We start from the raw sequence: 14,936 nt of genomic DNA, 5'->3' as shown, positions 1-14,936 counted from the left end.
CAGGGGAGAGAAGTTAGGGGTTGATCAGGCTGGCAGACAGAAGCGGTTAGAGTCAGGTGAGCAGCTGGGAGCCAGCAATGCTGGATTGTGAGAGTGATGTCCGACTGCCCATTTAGGCCCTATCCCAGTAGGATCTGGCCTAAATGGGCAGTCAGACATCCTTGGAGAGATCCCAGATTGGAGAGGCTGCAGGCTGGGCTGAGAGACACCACCCATCCCATGTATGAATTTCGTGTACCGAGCCTCTAGTAACTAAAATAAAAGAACATCTTGAATAATCAACTGAAGACTACTTGGATAACCAAGGACATAAAGTGGAGTCTGCATAGATAGATAGGAAGGGCTCCCACAGACAACAGCTGAAGAGATATTTCATCTGTGGGGTTTCCACTGAGGACTCTGGGGTCTAATCCCCAAGCTGGGCCCCCCAGCAGAGAGCGCCAGAAATGAGAAAGGGGTCCACATATTATCTGGTTGTGACAAGCAGCAGGGTTGCTGTCTGCACCCTCTTAAAGGGCCAACTCACAAAATTTCATGTGTAGCCACTTACCTTGTGCTCCAGCAGAGGAGGGCAAACTGGAGCTGTTTGAGCAAAATCCAGGGTTGGGGCCTCTAGGTTTAGAGCTCAGAAGGCAGACACCTCAGTTTCCTGTGCTGAGTCATTCCCTCACGCTGCAGATGACCTCTTTCTCTCGCAAACCATTGAAATCCAGGGATCTTGCCTGGAGGGGTGAGTGGGGAAGAGAGTAGATCCACCATATTGGAAAACACTTTGCCCCAATGTGTGGAGTTTCTGAGGCCCATTAAGAGACTGAGAATAACAATTAGCCTCCAGGCAGAAGCAATTGCCCCAGCCTAATACACTGGTGGTGATGCAGAATGGTGCAGCCATTATGGAAAACACTATGGAGTTTCCTCAAAAAAAATTAAATATGGCCAAAACAGGTTTGGCTCAGTGGATAGAGCGTCAGCCTGGGGACTGAAAGGTCCTGGGTTCGATTCCAGTCAAGGACATGTACCTTGGTTACGGGCACATCCCCGGTAGGGGGTGTACAGGATGCAGCTGGTGGATGATTCTCTCTCATCGACGTTTCTAGCTCTCTATCCCTCTCCCTTCTTCTCTGTAAAAATTCAATAAAATATATATTTTTTTAAAAAATTAAATATGGAATTGCCATTTGACCCAAAGATCCTACATCTATGAATATATCCTAAGAACACCAAAATACCAATCAGAAAGAATGTATGTGTGGAGAGCAGCTACAGGGTTTGTTCAGGTTCAAGCCTCGGACTAATGAGAGAGCACAGACCTCCCATGGCCACATGCAAGTCCCAGCTTGGAGGGCAGAGCCCTCCCAGCACAATTATAGCCAACAGCTAAAGTTGTAAGCTTGAACCTATGGTCCCACATGCCTGAGTGATGTGGGCTTGATAGAGTTCAGGTGCATGTAATTGAGTAGGACTGAAACCCATGAGAATGTTGTAAACATCTTGACCAAGCCCCTACTTTGCCTCACAGCATCTGGCTATAAAATAAAGACATGGCTTGTAGTCCATACCACTGTCTCTCCATCAGAGAATCAGCATCCCACCCAGACCCAGCTTTCATTCTCTTGTTTGTCTTTTCTCAATCCTTTACTGTTCCCTCTCAGGGTCACTGATCCTGGCTGAGCTGGTGTGCACATAAGGTGCCCCAGGGCTGAGTATGCCATGGCCATGCTAACTCACCACATGTATGCACCCCTTGGATCTTGGGTTTGATTCCAGTCAAGGGCACATGCTTGGGTTTCAGGCTTGATCCCCAGTGGCGGGGTGGAGGTGCAGGTGGCAGCTGATCAATGATTCTCATCATTGATATTTCTATCTTTCTCTCTCCCTTCCCTCTGAAATCAATAGAAATATATTTAAAATTGCGTTCATAGCAGCACAATTTACAATAGCTAAGATCTGGAACCAGCCCAAGTGCCCATCAGTAGATAAGTGGATAAAAAAGCTATGGTACATTTATACCATGGAATACTATGCTGCAATAAAAAAAAGAATCTCTTACCCTTTGAGACAGCATGGAGGGACCTAGGGAGTATCATGCTATGTGAAATAAGTCAGAGAAAGCCAAGTATCATATGATCTCACTCATATGTGGAGTCTAAGTAACAAAATAAACTAATGAACAGAGTGGATCCAGTGACATGGAAGTGTGGAACGGAGTGCAGAATCTCAGAGGGAAGGTGAGGGAGGGTGGATGAGTGGAAGGTAATCACTCAAAGACCTTGTGTGCATATATGCATAACCCATGGACACAGACAAAAGGCCTGGGGTGGGGTGTAGGAGTGAGTTGGAGGAGGTCAATTGGGATTAATATAAAATAAATTTATATTTTAATGACTTTAAATTTTTCATTTCAGTGAAATCAGATTGAATGGTCAAACACTGAAACCATTTTTAAAATGTACATAAAGACTGAACCCTTCTGTAAACTATGGCTTTGGGCGATAATGACATGACAATATAAGTTCATAGAACATACCACTATGGTACAGGATGTTGATGGGGGGGAGGCTGAGAAGTAGTGCTGAGAGGGTGCAGGGGTACTTTCAACTCAATTCTGCCTAAAACTGCTTCACAAAACAAAGCCTTTAAAAAAAAGAGAGAGAGAGAAAGAAAATGAATAAATGCTATAAAAGCAGTCTGTAAAAATTTAATGCGATCATTGTTGTAATGATTATCCCACAATTTAGTCAGCACTTATCCAATTATCCAATATGCCTACACTTTCAAACCTTAGAGGCTGAAATCATACATTATTTTAGTCTGAAAGGGACCTTCCCTCCCTACTACCCACTTTGCACCAACCAAAATTCTACCTATTCTAACACTTCATAATCACTGACATACTGAAGAAGTCTTACTTCCAGTTCACTCACTCAAGTTGCCTGCCTACCTCAGTCCCACTGAGGTTGTGACTCATTTAGTTACTTGCATCTATGTCTCTCATACCTATTAAACTTTAAGTTTCTTGAGAGTAAAGACTTGTTTCTATTTTATCCCTCCCATCTGACTCTAGTATATATTCATCAACTATTTTCTGAGTTTACTAAAATATTAGTCAACAAAATAGGAAGAATGTTAATACATGAATGTTGCTCCTTAAGCTTTAACAATGGGTAGCACTGCTTCTTTGTTAAAACGCACTTCTAAACTCTATATCCTTTTCACCCTAAGTTACAAATAGACTCTTTTTTTGAGGACCGGAATAGTGAAAGGTTGAGACACAGAACAGGAAAAACCAGACCATGTGTCAGACATGTACTGGACTCAATAATTAAGAAAGGGAGCATTCTAAGAGAGCCAGTGAGATTCCGCAACATGCAGGGACAGTACAGAGTTGCCAGAATGAGGAGCAGTTACTTTGTAGAAACTTTCTGGGACACTTACAGCATTCTTACAAGTGGTAAACTGATGCCACTTGAAGAGTCCACGCTAATGTCCATGACTCCTCCACCAACTGGGGACCTCCTCTTTTTAATTAAAGCAGTCGATTCAATTACTTCAGGGAATCTCACTTAGATATCTGGTGCTGTCCTATTTCCCTGGAGGAAAATAGATCAAAAAGGAATGTCATCTAATTCCTGCTATGAAAACAGAATAAGAAATGTTTTAAATCAAAAACAGTAGTTTTGCCAGGCTGGCGTGGCTCGGTGGTTGAGCGTCAACTTATGAACTAAGCGGTCATGGTTTGATTCCTGGTCAGGGCACTTGCCCAGGTTGTGAGCTCGATCCCTAGTGTGGGCCATGCAGGAGGCAGCTGATCAATGATTCTCTCTCATCACTAATGTTTCTATTTCTCTCTCCCTCTCCTTTCCTCTCTGAAACCAATAAAAATAACTGATGAACAAAAGTAGATCCAGAGACATAGAAGCATCAAACAGACCATCAAACCTCAGAGGGAAAGATGGAAGTTGGGGAGTGGGAGGGGGCAGGTAATGATCAACCAAAGGACTTGTATGGATGAAGATAAGCATAACCAATGGACACAGACACTAGGGAGCAATGGCATGTGCTGGGGGGTGGAAGCAGCCAGGGAGAGGTCAAGTGGGGGGGGGGGGGCGATGAAAGGAGACATACATAATACTTCCAACAATAAAGAATTTAAATTAAAAACATATTTTTTTAAAAAAACACACACAAATAAGCCAGTAGTTTTCATTTAAGAGAATAACTAATCATCTTTCATAAAAGAAAAACCATAAAGCAAATAGTTTCACCTAAAGGTACTCTGTTCCTTCAGATGCTGTATTGTAAAACATTTTCCTAATTAAAAATTTTAAAATAGTTGTAGATCCCATGTGGTTGAAATATACAATACAGAAAGATCTCTCATAGCATTTACTTACTTTTCCAAAGCAGTAACATCTTGTAAAACTAGAGTACACTAACACAATCAGATATTGACACTGATAAGGTAGAGATACAAACACTTCCATCACCACAAAATCCCTCCTGCTTCCTTCCCCCCTTTCTCTGACCCCTGCAACCACTAATCTAGAGTGTCCTCTAATTTTATAATTTTGTCATTACAATAATGTTAGGTAAATAAAAAATAATATGTAACCTTTGGGATTGACTGCTTTTATCCAGGATAATTCCCTGGAGATTCATCCTGCTGTAAAAGCTTTTAATTTGTATGGATCATTAAACATAATTCCAACCTAGCAAAGTAAAGTAAACAAAGACCTTGGGTTCACTGAAGACTCACACTAAAGCAAAGAGCACAGGAAATTAAATTTCACTCGGTTCTGTTATATATGGGTTTTCCTGCCACTGTAAAGACATATACATCCTTGTTACCAAGACTGTTTTATAAACCTTTATGCTTGTGTGGCCATAAAGTTTTGTGAAACTTGTCTCTAAAACAATGTGGCTAATTAAATCAGTTCAAAAATCATTTTTATTATTAACTAGAGGCCCCATGCATAAAATTCATACATGGAAAAAAGGGGGGGGGGAGGGGAGGAGTCTCTCAGCCTGGCCTGCACCCTCTCACAATCTGGGACCCCTTGGGGATTGTCTGACAGCCAGGTTAGGCCCGATTCTGAGGGCCTAATCCAGCAGTAGAGCATCCCTCTCACAATCCAGGACAGCTGGCTCCTAACTGCTAGACTGCCTGCCTGCCTAATTGCCCCTAACTATTCGCATGCCTGACTGATCGCCATTAACTGCTCTCCTGCCTGCCTGATTGCCCCTCACCGACTCTGCCTCAGCCCCTGCTGCTGTGACTTCATCCATGGATGTCTGGAATGACATCCAGAAGGTCGTTCAGCTTTCCCATCTAATTAGCATATTATACTTTTATTATAGATCATTTCAGATAGATGTGAATTTACAATTAACTTCCTGAGTTTTTCCACTTAAATTAAGTCTTTGCTCTCTCATACTACAGAAAAAAAAGAAAAAAAAGTAAAAAACAAACCCAACCTTACTGGAATGGCTACTATTTGAAAAAGCAACCCTCATGTTGAGTTTTAACCACTACAGAGAAGAAACATGTGTCAGTCAGCTCCAAAATCTTAAAAACCACAGATGATTTGTTAGTTCTTCACATTTTCCCTTCAATGCATGTAGAATATTGTTCATAAGCACTTCTAATGCCTGCCAAATTTGGCAATAGAATCCCATCCCTGGATTTTCTTTGAAAAGGAAAAGCAAAATCCAGACCAGATAAATGACTTTCTATTCCTTACCATTTTCAAAAACAGAAGCCAAATAGGCTCATATCACAACAACAAACCTATAAGACAAATAATCAAACTAAAAATGATGAAAGACTGCAACTTATGTATTTATAAAATATAGACCTAAAATTCATTCATCTTTTAACTAGATCCAAAGAACTCTGAGTTGATGATATAATTTGTTAAGCAAATCAAAACGCATTAGTCAAGAGTCAAAAGATCTAGATGAAGTACATACTCTGCTAATTTCCTAACTTAGATATAAAGAGAGTGAGAGAGGAAGAGGGAGTGATAGATATAGGAAATAAGGAAGAGAAAAGGGGAGATAGAGGACAAACCTCTGGGCAGTTAGTTCCTTCAAATGTTTGTACAGCTTAATAAATTGTGGCAAAAAGTATCAATGTTATTTAAACATTTAAGTGATTACTTGCCAGGTTAAAAAAAAAATAAACAACAGGTGAATTTCAACTTTCTTACTTAGCCTTACTACATACATGCACATACATGCACACACACACACACACACACACACACACACATACCTTTAGGACTGACTTCCTTCTTACTTTTCCTGCTTGGAGGAAGGTTCTGAGGCTAATACCAAAGGCTCCATTTAGACACTGGAGGTTAACCAGGACAACAGTCCATACTCATTACTCCCTGGCATTAGCTCACTGACACAGGTTTGTCTCCACCGTCCAAGAGAAAACTGGACGGCATCAACCCATGTCTCATATGTGTATGCCCCACAGCGCTAGAGTCTGCAAAATGTGTTGCACAAAGTGGGCACTAAAACAGAAGTGTTGACTCTTAAGAAAATATATATGTACTAGTACATATTAAGAAGGAGAGCTACAAAGTTTCAGAATGCAACAAACCACTTTTCTAATTTTTCAACATCCCAAAGAGGGTGGCGATTAAACAGCTTAGAGCCACTTTGTATCCAAAATCTTACGTGTGGCCTTTAAATGACTGATCTACAAATCAATTTTCTCATCTGAACAATAAGGATAATGGGTTTTGAAAGGATTAAAGAATTTGGTATGCCTGGACCACTACACACCCCATAAGGGTTAGCTACTGAAAGACCATCACAATAAAAGTGATGCCATCAGTCACACAAAACAGGCCAAAAACTTCAAAAGATAAATTCAGGGGTTGGCAAACTTTTCTATAAAGAGCCAGATACTAGTGTAAACATTGTGGTTTGTCAAGCCAAGAGGCAATAGCCAGGGTCCTTGTTGCAATTATTTTCAGAAAGGCTAACAGATCCTGATTGTTTACATTTTCCATGTTAAAACCTAAGGACCATTCTAAGGACACAGGCCCATCCCAAAACAGGCTGGACTTGGTCCCAGGGCCACCGTTTGCAGACCACCGGATGAGATTATCATGATGAGAATATCATGATGAGAACACAAGTCCGTGCTTTTTAAAGGCAACAAAGGGGAAACCTGTGTGAGTTGATTCAGGTTGAGTGAAAAACGTGCTGCCCCCAAACTTTTAAAATCCAGACGTGGCCGGCCGGCCCGGATTAGGGCCGGGAAAGGGCCTCACAAGCCAGAAGGTTCCCGGCGGGGCTCTGGGTCAGGCCGCGCCCTCGCCACACTTACTCCCAGCAGCGGCCCGCGGCCGATCACCGTCTCCCCGGGCGCCAGGGCCACCCGGGGGCCGCCGTCCCGTGGCTGCAGCTCAAAGCCCCCGGACATGGCGGCGAGGACCAGGCCCCTCCGCAAGGACACAGCCGTTTCCGCCTTCCAGGAACAGCGCGGAGCCTGGACGGGCCCAGGAAAAGCACGGGGCGGGGAGGGAGCTGGAATAGGACGGGTTTGTCAAGTTCTCAGGCAGCTGGGCCCCAGCGACAGTGCCAAGTCCCGCCTCTCCGGTCAGACCAGTGACACAACCCGGGATTCCCCCTTCGCCTGTACCCCAACTATCATTTAAAGCCCCAGAGTGAGACGTCCCCTTCCCCCTCCCACCGCCCACCTGGCCAGGAGGACGGCGGACCTTGTAGTCCGCAGCGCCGTCCTTCTCCTGCCTGGCCCCGTGGATGGTGCCCGAGTAAAACTACCAATCCCATAAGGCAGTGCGCGCTCCTCTCTACGTCAACGCGAAATCAGAGTCAACAAGGCCGGGCTGGAGTGGGCGGGGCCGGGGGGGGCTCGGGAATGGGGTTCAGTGGGCAGAGGATTCCAATCGCCAGAGAAGCGGGCACCGTCCAGCAGGTAAGCTCATCCCTTCCCTTCCAACCTGCATCTGGCCGGCTGTGTCGGGGCGCGGCCAGGGCTGCCTCCTCTCTGAGGAGTTGTTATTGTCAGCTGTGTTCTCTGAGCTGTCAGCTGCAGTCTGCGTTGGGCAGGGCACGCCAAGAAGGGTGGCTCGGAGTCATTTCCTCCGACTTGCGGGGTCTGGACAGGGCGGGGGCTCCCGGAGAGCAGGAGGCGCCCGCGGTTAGGTCCGTCCTGTCTCCGGATCCGTCTCCCTCAGAGTGACACCTGCAAGGGGGCGAGCCCTTCCCTAACTCCAGAGGCGATTCCACAGGTTGGTTCTTAAAGAAGAGGCAGAAAGGGGACAGTTTTCCAGGCATCCAGGCGAAACTGGACTTAGAAGAAAGATGTCTGGTGGGGTTTTAGGAACCTCACCAAAGTAAACCGCCCCCCCCCCCCCCCCTGTTAAATTCAAAAGCCTTCTGCCTCTTGTGCAGTAACTAAAGAGAAGGCGCTTTTTCTTCCCCAGTGAGATCCTGGAAGTAGTAACAAATAGTAACGATCTCCTAATAGGAAATTGTTTTCAAGAATACGGTAGTTTGCTGGAACCGGTTTGGTTCAGTGGATAGAGTGCCGGCCTGCAGACTGAAAGGTCCGGGGTTCGATTCCGGTCAAGGGCACATCCGGTCAAGGGGCATACCTTGGTTGTGGGCACATCCCCAGTAGGAGAGGTGTGCAGGAGGCAGCTGGTCGATGTTTCTCTCTCGTCGATGTTTCTAACTCTCTATCCCTCTCCCTTCCTCTCTGTAAAAAAAAAAAAAAAAAAAAAAAAAAAAAAATACCGTAGTTTGGCTTTGGTTTATATTGATGATGGGGGCGGGGTAGGTGCATGGCAAAAACTTGGGGATGACTCATAAAACTTGTTTTTACCACGTTGCTTTTTTACTTCCCCAAACCCTTAAGAGGAGGAAGTCCTCTGTTGAATACAGGCATTAAAATACTCTCCACCAATATTCCTTGGGATTATAAACAACCAACTGAACGGGAGCAACTGTGGCCTTAGTTCCAGAACCTGTAGGTGAGTAGCTCATTTGGAAAGGGGGTTGTCATGAGCTAAGTTAAAGAAATGTTTAGCTGTATCTCAAACCCCGTCTCCAACACCATCAATCCCTTATACAAGTGCTAAATGAAATAAACTAATTTTAAGTAAGTATTAGCTGCCTTCATATGCAAAAATAGCTTCATGCTTTCAACTGATTTTGGAAGCATATACTATGCACCTCAGGTAAATTACCTGAACTGGACTTTTTTTTTTTTTTCAGATGGGAAAAAAAACTTTATATATGCATTAGTTTAACTTCTCATTACATTTATACAAAAACACTTTCAATATAGTAATTGGTAGAAATAAAGGTACAAATTTAGTTTTTGTGTATTTATTTATTTTCAATGTTTTATTGACTTTTTTAGGGTGACATTGGTCAATAAATTAGGTTTCAGGAGTACAATTCTATAATATATTATCTGTATATTGTATTGTGAGTTCACCACCACAATCATTAGTTACATGCTATACCTAACTGAATAATAAATATTATAGTTTAGTCACTGGTGCTTGATAGCCTCAGTGACTATTATCCCTGGTTCATAATTAATTGTGCAAGTAGGATAGCTTCAAGAGGCCATTTCTAAAACACTCATCTTATCATGGAATTGAATATTTGAGACTTTGTGACCCTGACCTCAAAGTCTTATCCATATCAGATAGTATTTGTGTCCACTGTGAGCACCTACCCGTTAGGTACAAGATGACAAGTAATTTTTATATAAACTATAAATGTCCATCAGGTTTATGATTAGGTTGTAAATTGTAGGTGAAGACCTTAATGACAAGGCATCAGTTCCCACAGACAATGAGTATTCAGGAGCTTAATAGAATTGAATCCTACACATTTTTAAAGGTATTTTCAATAAATAGTTGGAATGTGTTCTTACAATAGGCATTTCTACTAAATTCAATAAATCAGTCTTTTATTTATTTATTTATTTATTTATTTATTTATTTTTTAGATAATATTCTTTGGGAGCAAGCAGAAAGACAAATGTTTACTAGCAAACCCATTTACTAAAAACATTAAAAAGAAGAAGAGAAGTAACATTTGTTGAGTGTCTCCAACATGTAATTCAGAAGTGAGGCTAGATGGTTCACACGTTTTCCCTGTTAATCCTAGTTAGAACATACATGTGAATAGCATTATTGGTCCCATGTTACAGATTGAAAAGCTCAAGTGAAGAAAGTTAAAATTTTTAAAATCATGCCCAAAAAGTTACCTGGCTCACAGTGGGACCCATAGTCTAATCTGAAGTGACTGAATAGGTTTAAACTCTGACTTTTAGGTTACCTATGCGGATAATTAACTAAAACAGCAAGCTATGCAGAATAACTCCAAGAGGAACCATAATTCAAGAGTTTCCGATATAGACTTGAACTCTGTGGATACTGAGAAGGAAAAAAAATGAATCAAAATAACTTCTTTAAATGGCTGCCTCAAGAAATTGCTTTACACATTTTCAGTGAGCTGGACATTCAGAGTTTGTGCAGGGCTTCAATGACATGCGTGAGCTGGTTTGACACAATAAGAAACAATGACTCCTTATGGAAACCTCATTGCTTGGCTGTACGGGCTGTCTGCAAAAGAGAAGTAGATGATGATCGAAAAAGCGGTTATTCCTGGAGGGTAAGTGTAATTGTTGTGGTCTGCAGTGTTATTAGCAATATGGTGGTAGATTTGAACCAAACTCTGCTTTCTGCTTGGATTTCATATAGAGAATGACATACAGACATACAGAGTGTGTTGACTTTTGAACTTAAAGTTGAATTATGATTATTTTCCTGCAAACCACACTGTCTCCCATTCATCCTTCAACATTTTTTTCAATCTTAAATTATGGCATTTTCCTCTGTTAACCAGAAGTAAAGTGAGTACTTCTTTTCACTTCCTATTATCTAAAATCCCCAGCAAATTCTATGGTTCACACTGTATATATACACATATACATGTATATTTACACTCATATATACACACACACACATTTAGTAGTATATGTATAAATCAATGTAAAAACTTAATCTTCTTTTCAGCCCTGTCAATCATCTTCTCTGGTTTCAAACAAACTCAGCTCCCCAGGCAGCAACCTACTACCTTCTGTGACGATGCTGGTTTACCTCTTTCAGGACATACTACTGAGGAATTACAAGAAGAGTCAAGTGAAACTTGGATGGCTAAGTGGCAGATACAGCAACATATGTTCTCCTATTAGCCTACCAGAATCAATCATGTGCCCAATGGATGCAGAAACCTGGGGCGAAATTCTAGAAGCAGAATTGAAAAGACCAAATCACAAACAGATCTCATAAATGTGAGAATTTAAACCTAAAATGACTCTTAGGTTGCAAAAGGTATATCTTTATCCACTCATTTTGTTGTTGTTGTTCACTTTTAAAAAATTTAATGTTTAAAAGTAGAAAATTTTGTAAAAGTAAAGCTGTGTTTTTACTTGGCACTTTAGTAAGAAATATTTTTCTGGTTTTAATGTAACGTGAAAAAATCATGAAATGTATTTTATATAAAAAATAATGTATCAGTAGAGTAATTTCCAAATGTATTGTTTCGTGTATTTGTGTTTATTGTGGTACTTGAATGAGAATAGAGTTTGGCATTTTCTGATTAATGATAAGTCAAAAATTCAGGAAACAATTTGAAGAAGCTGTCTTGGAAATCATTAGTTTATGGAATGATAACCTAAATTAAATTAATAGCAATATGTTTAAATGTATAGTAAATGTATATTTCAATAAGTTTTCCATTTCAGTGAAATCAGATTGAACTGTTAAACATTGAAACCATTATAAAATGTACTAAGTTTGTGGTTTAGTTTCAAATTAATCTGATCATGGGGCTAAAACTTACTCTCAGAGACTGAAAATTTATGGAAAATATTCAGAATACTTAACTACCATCAGGACTGCCATTCTATTGTTCCTAGCAAGCCTCTCTTTCTGTCCATCTTATAGCGCCATCTAGTGTTTTACTCATAGATAACCACGACAAAGGACCGCTCCTTTCAGTTTTTTCCACATTGAAAAAAATATATACATTGTTTCAGAGAACCCTAAATACGTGACTTTGTTAAAGTTTATAGCTTCCCAGTAACCTTTAATTTATTGTTTGTTCTCTTTTTCTTAAAAGTAGGTGCCATAGTATACACTTTTTCCAGACTGTTTATTCTGAATCTGTGGCCAGCACCGTCGTAGGTGCTTACAAAACGTGAAGGTGCTTACAAAACATTTTATTTAGGATGGCGTTCTCTTCTTATACTGTGCTCTATAGCATGAAGATTAAGAATCCAGAAAAACAGTGTTTAACAAATAGGCAAATATGAGAAAGATCCCTCATTCTCTACAAATTCTTTTCATTGGATCAACCCGGTAATGATTGCTTGTCTCTTATGATCTTCTTAGAGTTTGAAGGGGCCTTAAAGATCAGGCAGTCCAATCTCTAAGACTGTTTGGCAACCTCCCCTGTACGAATGTTCTTCCTATCACTCATCATTCATTCTTTTCTTGGCAACCTCTTTTGTAAAACTTATCATCTTGATCCCGAAACCATCCCTAACTTCCACTACCATTCTGGATTAAGTGGCCCTCTGAAGGTTCCCCATAGATCTTTGTGTATGCCATTCTCAAAGCTGCAATAGTACATTAAATTTGTCTGTTTATCAGTCTGTCTCCCCCTTTAAACTGTGAGATTTTTTATGGCAGAGACCATTTATTTATTTTTGTGTTCCCAAAGCCTGGAACATAGTAGGTATTCCATAAAAAAATATTAAATTATTTGTGTGTTATTTATTTTAATTCTACCCAAATTATATAATAAAAACAATTTACTATATTATTAGTAGTCAAGTATTGAAATGCAATGTAAAACTTCTAAGATTTATGGTATGCTTGATATTAATTCTAATATATGAATAATTGTTTTGGTATGCTCAAAAGTTGTAATAGAAAAATCAGAAAGTAGAAATATTCTTTTTTATTTTTTTAAATAAACGCTTGAAAATACACTTCACCCAAATGTATCACTTACTACTTTTAATTATTGGGTCGTCCCTATCAATTTTAAGTTTTTGGTTTTTGTAGTATTATTGCATTTAAGTAATTCTTGGTGTGATAAGTTATGAGCTATGATCTCAGCCTACACTGAAAGGGAAGTTTTGGAACTCAAAGATAAATTTTACTGTATGGGCTTAGAATGACGCGCATGTTTATCAGGCCAAGCCATTAACATTTGAAAACATGAGTGGGTGGAGTAATGTGGGAGGAGTGTTCTTAATCCTTATATAGAAAAAAATAACATGTTAAATATACACAGTTTGTAAAAGAGACAAGATTATTGGAACTTCCAATGTGTTTTAATATTTAATCAGTTCAGTATCTACTTTTTAAAAAAAATTAGAAACCTTTTTTTAATTGATTCTATCTTTAATTGAGCCAATCTTAGACCAGGACATAATCATCAATAAAATCTATATGAATATAAACTTTAAACCTTAGAATAATCGCCGGGACCAGTTTGGCTCAGTGGATAGAGCGTAGGCCTGTGGACTGAAAGGTCCCGGGTTCGATTCTGGTCAAGGGCATGTGCCTTGGTTGCGGGCACATCCCCAGTGGGGGGTGTGCAAGAGGCAGCTGGTCGATGATTCTCTCTCATCGATGTTTCTAACTCTCTGTCCCTCTCTCTTCCTCTCTGTGAAAAATCAATAAAATATATTTTTAAACCTTAGAATAATCACATATATACAAGCCTAATTTGAAAAATATAACCCCTAACTACTTTATCTTTGTTTTGACTTAACATAATACCTTCTCTCCAAAAATTAAAATGCAAATAATATTAACAGAATAAGAATAATACATAAGATGGAGGATCATGCCTTTTTATTTAAAGTACAGTTGAAGGACCAAAGGTCAAATGGATGGAAGTAGGTCAACAAGAGACAAAGTTGAATTCTAACAGTTAACATTTATTGAGTGTCTACTCCACAACAAGCATTAGCTTATGTAGGGATGTTATTACTGTATCTCTACTTATGAATGAGGAAACAGGTTAGCAAATAATCTCTCTAGTTTATTACCACTCCCCAGTAATCTATAAGAGTATGTGACAGTAGGTGCTAAATAAATTTATATTGAATGAATTAAAAAACTTGCCTGAGAATGAGCAACTCAAATTGAAGAGCCAAGAATGTTCCTTCAACTTTTTATTTTTAAAAATTTAAAACCTGCAGAAAAGTATAATACTATGACAAAAACTTTTATGTATACCCTTTACCTAGACAAACCAGTTGTCAACATTTCCACATTGGTTTTATTATTAATTTTTCTGAAGTATTTGAAGATAAGATGAAGATGTGATACTTTGTCCCTAAATATTTCAGCATGCATCTTCTAAGAATAAGTGTACTCTCCTGTATATAATATCATTATCACATCTAAAATTTTATATTAATTCAGTAATACCTCATTTCCAATCCACACCTAAATTTCCCCAATGGCCCCCCAAAATAGATTTTATAGATTTTTTTTTTGTTGAATTCAGGATCCAAATAAGGTTTACACGTGCATATCGTTTTTATGTCTCTTAACCGGAAGTGTCCCCTTGCCTTTGATTTTATTTTTCAGGATACTGACTTTTTAAAAAGAATTCAGATGTTATCTTATAGAATTTTCTGTAATTGATTTAACTGTCTCTTCATGGTTTGATTCAGGTATGACATATTTAGCAACTAACTATACCACCTGGTTGGCAAACCGTGGCTCACAAGCCACGTGCAGCTCGTGAGCCGCGGCTTGCCTCTCTGTTGACTAACGAGTTTGCTGACCACTGACCTAGGTGATGTAATATACTTCTTATTGCATCACATTAAGAATTAGCAC

General features: G+C 39.9%; 2 protein-coding genes across 2 annotated transcripts in view; one reads left to right on the top strand and one right to left on the bottom strand.

Annotated features, from left to right (window-relative positions):
- The window catches only part of APLF (aprataxin and PNKP like factor), a 74,800-nt gene extending 67,133 nt beyond the window's left edge, over nt 1-7,667 (bottom strand). Inside the window, exon 1 of the mRNA XM_084901197.1 lies at nt 7,346-7,667. Within this exon, the coding sequence (XP_084757323.1) occupies nt 7,346-7,441 (96 nt within the window). The 5' untranslated portion in view covers nt 7,442-7,667. The remainder of the gene's footprint in view (nt 1-7,345) is intronic.
- A 172-nt stretch (nt 7,668-7,839) lies between these two features.
- Nucleotides 7,840-12,597, top strand: FBXO48 (F-box protein 48). Its single transcript, XM_084901250.1, is given in 5 exon segments — nt 7,840-7,957; nt 8,903-9,017; nt 10,010-10,454; nt 10,457-10,677; nt 11,175-12,597. Coding segments are annotated over 3 exon segments (486 nt in total). The 5' UTR covers nt 7,840-7,957; nt 8,903-9,017; nt 10,010-10,372; the 3' UTR covers nt 11,358-12,597.
- The last annotated feature ends 2,339 nt before the right edge of the window (nt 12,598-14,936 follow it).

This window comes from Pipistrellus hanaki (assembly GCF_964339955.1).
Source record: "Pipistrellus hanaki genome assembly, chromosome: 12".
Classification (NCBI taxonomy): domain Eukaryota; kingdom Metazoa; phylum Chordata; class Mammalia; order Chiroptera; family Vespertilionidae; genus Pipistrellus; species Pipistrellus hanaki.
Note: the sequence above shows the minus strand (reverse complement) of the source record. Positions and strands in the feature narration are given on the sequence as shown.